This window comes from Lathyrus oleraceus, chromosome 3 (genome assembly GCF_024323335.1).
Source record: "Lathyrus oleraceus cultivar Zhongwan6 chromosome 3, CAAS_Psat_ZW6_1.0, whole genome shotgun sequence".
NCBI lineage: Eukaryota > Viridiplantae > Streptophyta > Magnoliopsida > Fabales > Fabaceae > Lathyrus > Lathyrus oleraceus.
The window spans coordinates 494,202,477-494,209,121 of record NC_066581.1 but is presented as its reverse complement, the minus strand read 5'-3'; the positions used below and the strand labels follow the sequence as shown (position 1 = coordinate 494,209,121).

Genomic DNA, 6,645 nt, shown 5'->3' with positions numbered 1-6,645 from the left:
TGTATAATTTATTTTTTAATATTTTTTTAATTAAAAATAGAATATAAAAATTATATATATATATATATATTGACGTGATTTTTGTGTCATAATATAGTTTATATTGACCCACATGCTACCTACATGTAGTCTATGTAATATGGAAGATCTATATATTAATGTCTTGTAGGTAGCCTATGTAATATGGAAGATCTATATATTAATGTCGTAAATTTTATCTCATAAATTAGTGATATGTTTTTCACGCGGTAATGTGACATAATTAATTTTATAGGTAACAATGTGAATATCATGTCACAAATTAATGAAGTCATTTTTACGTGATAAAAAATTTACTACTTTGTGACGTAAAAGTCATATCACCAACACAAATGTTTTTGTTCGTGAATAACTATAATACTAATTTAGGTTTGTGATGTTATTCACTTTATGATGTAAAAGTCATATTGTCAACCCATTAAAATAAATTTTTTATCTTATCATTATTAAGACATACGTAAAATTGAAAGCAGCCATGCAAATTCTAAATGATATAAAGTTCATAATTAAAAAAATTAATTTTTAAAATAAAGAAATTAAAAGTTAAAACACATCAAGAAATGCATGAGGCATGTAAGCATGGAATCCTGTAACAGGCAACAGTGTCGAGAGACATCGTACCTCGCACGCACATGAAAAACTATAAACAACACATGGAGGCTGCTGAAACCATTTTTCCAAGTCAACTCCGATAAACATAATCAAATAGTTTTTGTCTTACATCGCACATGGACTTTTTGTCGTATAATGAATATATTATTTAAAACTATTTAATATTCTAAATAATTGTATTATTTTTAATTAGTTTTCGGTATTTTTATTAGAAGTCATAGATTATAGAAGGCTCATGATATATTAAATTACCAATTGGATTAAAAAATGTGAATAGGCATCATGAGAAAGATCATCTAATCCACTATATATATGGATAATCTTGTAACTATCCTTCACATTCAATAAACATCTAAAGTCTCTAACTAATAAAGCTTAAATGGAGTTTTCACGTCTATCTCTTTTAACTTTGTGCTGTGTAAGCAAGCCATTTTCTGTTTTTTATCTTACTTTATTTCCTAATTATTTGTCATTTGTAAGATTTACTATCTAATGATTTCATAAATAAAAACTGATATTACCTAATGACATAATAATAAATAATATTATATTAATAAAAAAAAGTGAATAATATTACTTAAAATAAAATAAATGATAGTAATATAATCTTTTTTTTTTCAGCTTGCTCTTGCGGGAACAGTTGCATCTCATTCTGGTTAGTACTTATATATTTGATGTAATTTTGTATTAAGTTACTCCGCTTAATTATTTATTTTAAATTTTTAAAAAATTTTAAACTAATTTAATATTTCATTTAATGGTGTAGACATCGAAGGCAAAGTGCTCTTTTTAGAAAGTGACCTATATCCAGGCAAGATATTTAGAGGACTTCAAAAGCTTTCTGATGTTCAACCATTCCGATCAATTGGATGGTTGCCAATTGAAAAAGAAAATCAACGATCTAAAAATGTAATTGAAAAAGAGAGCTATAGTCTTGATGAGATATGCGGGGGTCCTCCTGCTATAGGAGAAGACAAGTTATGTGCAACATCCTTGGAATCAATGAAGGATTTTGCCATTTCAAAGCTTGGGACGAATATTAAGTCATTTTCAGGTTATTTTGCTAAAAATCAAGATCAATATGTGGTCGAGGAAGTAAAGAAAATTGCGGACAAAGGAGTGATGTGTCATAAATTGAATTTAGGAAAAGATGTTTTTTATTGCCATCAAGTCAATGCATCAACGACTTATATGGTTCCATTGATCGCCTCTGATGGAACTACGGTTAAGGCATTGGCCGCTTGCCACCATGATACAAGAGGTATGAATCCAAATTTGCTTGATGAAGTTCTCAAAGTTAAACCAGGGACTGTTCCGGTTTGCCATTTTGTTGGCAATAAGGCTGTTGCTTGGCTACCCATTCCTGTTACAAGTGACATCCATGATCATCCTTGTGCAATTTGAATGATAAGGAGTAATGTGATACACAAATATCAGATAGCTTTTTTATGATTTTCATGTATTTCAAATAAAACTAGTTCTAAACTAGTTAGAACTATTTCTCTATCTTTGTGCAAGTTTGTTTCCTGTTACATTAAGTAATGTATGTTTGAGTTTCATGTAAAAACTAATTGTACGTTTGTATTGCATGATGTAAAAAATAATTGTGTGTTTGATATAATATCTTCTTGATATGTACACATCAACTCTAATATAGAAAAAGACTTTTTACATAGATTACAATTGATTTTTTATATGGTGGAATAGCCCCCAGATGCATACATTAAGTCATCGGTACAAACTTTATCGTAGTACGCGTGTTTAGTGATTGCTTTAGACAAAGTCGTCGGTAGGCACGAAGACATCCCGTAGGATCTAGCATAATGTTTTTGTAGGATCCTTCCACGGGAACAAGAGAAGCCTAAAGGATTCTTGCATATCCCTTTCATAGGAGTCTTCAAACTGCAAGAAGAATACAGAGGGTTCCTGCATTATACTTCAGTTAGAGTCTTAGATAAGTGCAAGGAGAGCCTGGCGTATTCTTGCTTAGTGCTCTTCTAAGAGTCATTGCTTAAGACAAATTAAATCTAATGGGTTCCTGCTTTATGTTCTTCTAAAAGTATTTGTTTTAGACAAGGAAAGTTGTTATTCTAAAAATCTTAATTTGTGCAAGGAGAGCCTGGTGTATTCCGGCTTGGTACTCTTCTAAGAGTCTTTGCTTTAGGCAAACAAAACCTAGTGGGTTCCTGCTTTGTGTTCTTCTAAGAGTCTTTGTTTTAGGTAAGGAAAGTTGCTCTTCTAAGAATCTTAATTTGTGCAATGAGAGTCTGACGGGTTCGTGCTTGGTGCTCTTCTAAGAGTCTTAATTTGAGAAAGGGGAGTCTGACGGATTCGTGCTTGGTGCTCTTATAAGAGTCTTAATTTGTGCAAGGAGAGTCTGACGAATTTCTGCTTGATGTTTTTTTAAGAGTCTTAATTTGTGCAATGAGAGTCCATCAGATTCTTGCTTTTGCTCTTATAAAAGTATTAATTTATGCAAGGAGAGTTCGAAGGATTCCTATTTAGTACTCTTCTAAAAATCCTAGTCTTTGACAGAAAGAACGAATAGTTTGATAAACTTTTGTATATTATTAGAATGCAATTTTGGACTTTATACATACAAAGAAAACTTTAGCTATTCTACTAATTATGATAAATAGTAAATACTCTTAATTTTCCCACTGTCTATTGACCTTCCAATTCTCTCCATTAACTTATTTATTAAAACCCATTAACTCTAACATTAAGTTTATTCAACAAAACTCCTCTGTAAACTTAAATGTTTCTTCTCTTCATCATGCCTATCATTTTCTTGCCTCTGTCGAAAATTTCTTTTGATAGTGGTTTTGTGAAAATGTCTGCTGCTTGGTCCTTACTTGCTACATGCTTCAATTCGACACTTCCTTCCTTCACGTGTTCTCGTATGAAGTGGAAGCGAACGTCAATGTGTTTGCTCCTTTCATGGTTTACTGGATTCCTTGTTAACTCAATTGCTGACCTGTTGTCAACTTGTATTAGCATCTTTCTGTTCTAGCTCCATTTTACTCATCAATCTTCTGAGCCATATTGCATGACAAACGCACCAGGATGCTGCTACATATTCTGCTTCACATGTCGAAAGAGTTACTATTGGCTGCTTTTTAGAAAGCCAAGTGAATGCAGTGTTTCCCATGAAAAACACATATCTAGAAGTGCTTTTTCGATCGTCTATGTCTCCGCACCAATCACTGTCAGAGTAACCAACCAGCTTGTATTTGTCTGAATTCGAGTAAAACATCCCAAGTGACACTGTTCCTTGGATGTACCTCAGAATTCGCTTCAATGCTTTCCAATGTGTGTACACTGGCTCCTCCATGAATCGACTTACAATGCCTACACTTAATGAGATATCTGGTCTTGTACATGTGAGATAGCGAAGACTTCCTACCAAACTTCGATATCTTCCTGCTTCGACACGTTCTCCTCCATCAAATTTCGACAGTTTTGTTTCTGGTTCCATTGGCGTCGAAGCCGGATTACAGCTTTCCATCTTATATCTTTTCAAGATATCTTTTGCATATTTTTCTTGTGAGATGAAGATTCCTGTTTCTTCTTGTCGAACTTCCAGACCAAGAAAGAATCTCATCAGGCCTAAATCTGTCATCTCGAATTCACGTGTCATTGTGCTTTTGAATTCTTCTATCATCTCATCATTACTGCCCAGAAAAATAAGATCATCAACATAGAGAGCAACAAGTAATACATTCATTCCTTTTTTCTTCACATAGAGGGCATGTTCGTACGGACATTGCTCGAACCCATTCTCCTTGAAGTATGTGTCGATACGTGTGTTCCATGCCCGCGGTGCTTGCTTCAGCCCATATAGCGCTTTCTTCAATTTCAGTACCTTCTTCTCTTCTCCAGCTTTCATGTACCCAAGTGGTTGTTCGACATAGACTTCTTCTTCTAGTACACCATTCAGAAAAGCTGTTTTGACATCCATTTGAAATATTGGCCATTTGAATTGAGCAGCTTGAGATATGAGTAGTCGAATTGTCTCCATTCTTGCAACAGGTGCAAATACTTCGTCATAATCAACTCCTGCTTTCTGTTTGTATCCCTTCGCAACAAGTCTCGCTTTGTATCGTTCTATTTCTCCCTGAGCATTCATCTTTTTCTTGAATACCCACTTTACACCAATGGGTTGACTACCTTTTGGCAATTCAACTAGCTCCCAAGTGTTGTTGTGGATAATCGCCCTCATCTCTTCGTCCATGGCACTTTTCCACTTGTCTCGTACTGCTTCTTCAAAACTGATGTTTTCAGCATCTGCCAGGAGACATACAAGGTGCACTTCACTTGTCGAGTCATACAGATCTTGCAAACTTCGCATTCTGGGTTGTGTAGGTTCATCTTCATCGTCAGAATCTTCAAGTTTTGTCGAAATGTTTGATGGTACAGCGACAAATGGTTCTTCAACTTCGACAACAGCTTCTGTCGAACTGTTCCAGTCCCACTTACTTGCTTCGTTTATTCGAACGTCTCTACTCACTATCACCTTCTTTCTTATGGGATCAAATAGCTTGTACCCTTTTGTTTTCTCATCATACCCAATGAGTATGTATTTCTGACTTTTGTCTTCAAGTTTCGTTCTTCGTTGATCTGGTACGTGTGCATAAGCAACACTTCCAAATACTTTGAGATGAGAGACTGTTGGCTTTTGTCCGCTCCACGCTTCTTGTGGTGTTTGATCTTCTAACTTCGAATGTGGACATCGATTTTGAACATAAATGGCACATTGTACAGCTTCTGCCCAAAATTCCTTTGGCATGTTCTTGCTTTTAAGCATTGAACGAACCATGTCAAGGACTGTTCGATTCTTCCTTTCAGCCACCCCATTTTGTTGAGGTGAGTATGCTGCAGTTAGAAATCTCCTTATACCCTGCTCTTCACAATACTTCATAAAAGCTGTCGAAGTATACTCACCACCTCTATCTGATCGAACTACTTTAATGTGTCTGTCGGTTTCCTTCTCCACCTTTACTTTGAACCTTTTGAACACCTCGAATGCTTCAGATTTTTCTTTCAAGAAATAAACCTATGTCTTCCGTGAGTAATCGTCGATGAAGGAAATAAAGTATCTTTTGCTACTGAAAGATTCTGGCGTGATTGGCCCACATATGTCGGCGTGAATCAAATCAAGGATATGCTTAGCTTGATATTCTGCCTTCTTTTGAAATGAAGTTCTTGTTTGTTTGCTAAGCACACATTCTTCACAAAACTTTCCTTCATAATCCATATCTGGTAGTCCATGCACCATGTTCTTTTTCGCCAACCTTCTTAAACCAACATGATGTAGATGACCAAAGCGTAGATGCCATAGTGACGCTTTGTCTTCGACATTTACTTGTAAACATTTTTCTCGAATGTTTATCAGATTCAGTTTGTACATTCGATTTCTCTCCATTTCGACACGAGCAATCAGATGTCCCAGCTTGTCCTTCAAATACAGTATTCGTTCCTTCATCAGTATCGAATAACCTTTTTCTGTAAGTTGTCCCAAACTCAAGATGTTGGTCTTAAGATTTGGTACATAATAAACATCTTGAATTGATCCAATCAGCCCATCTTTCTGCAGGTAACGAATCGTTCCTTTGCCTTCGACCTTCACTTTTGATGCATCTCCGAAAGACACATTCCCATCTTCAATCTTTCTCATTTCTTTAAACAGGTGTTTGTGACCACACATATGGTTACTTGCTCCTGAGTCAAGATACCAAACGTTGTCATTTGTGTTGATCTCATTTTGAGCCATCAAGAGAAAACCTTCATTTGCTTCAGCTTCCAAAGTTAGATTGGTTGTTTCTTCTACCTTCTTTTCGATTCGACAATCTTTTGCAAGATGTCCCACTTTATCACAGTTATAGCATTTGAATGAGTTACAGTCCTTCGCATAATGACCATACTTCCCACACTTGTAGCATTCAAAGTTGGAATGGTTCGACCTACCACCTCTTTGACCACGTCCTCTGCCAC

At 35.4% G+C, this 6,645-nt stretch overlaps 2 protein-coding genes across 2 annotated transcripts; one reads left to right on the top strand and one right to left on the bottom strand.

The window, feature by feature from the left end:
• Positions 1–985: 985 nt before the first annotated feature.
• Positions 986–2,291, top strand: LOC127128344 (unknown seed protein USP). The gene is made up of 3 exons (XM_051057597.1): positions 986–1,069; positions 1,273–1,306; positions 1,418–2,291. Exons 1-3 carry the CDS (start codon positions 1,031–1,033, stop codon positions 2,053–2,055), a joined length of 711 nt encoding a protein of 236 aa, XP_050913554.1. The 5' UTR covers positions 986–1,030; the 3' UTR covers positions 2,056–2,291.
• Positions 2,292–3,634: 1,343 nt separating this feature from the next.
• LOC127131815 (secreted RxLR effector protein 161-like) lies at positions 3,635–4,159 on the bottom strand. Its single transcript, XM_051060715.1, has one exon. It carries the CDS (start codon positions 4,157–4,159, stop codon positions 3,635–3,637), a length of 525 nt encoding a protein of 174 aa, XP_050916672.1.
• Positions 4,160–6,645: the final 2,486 nt, after the last annotated feature.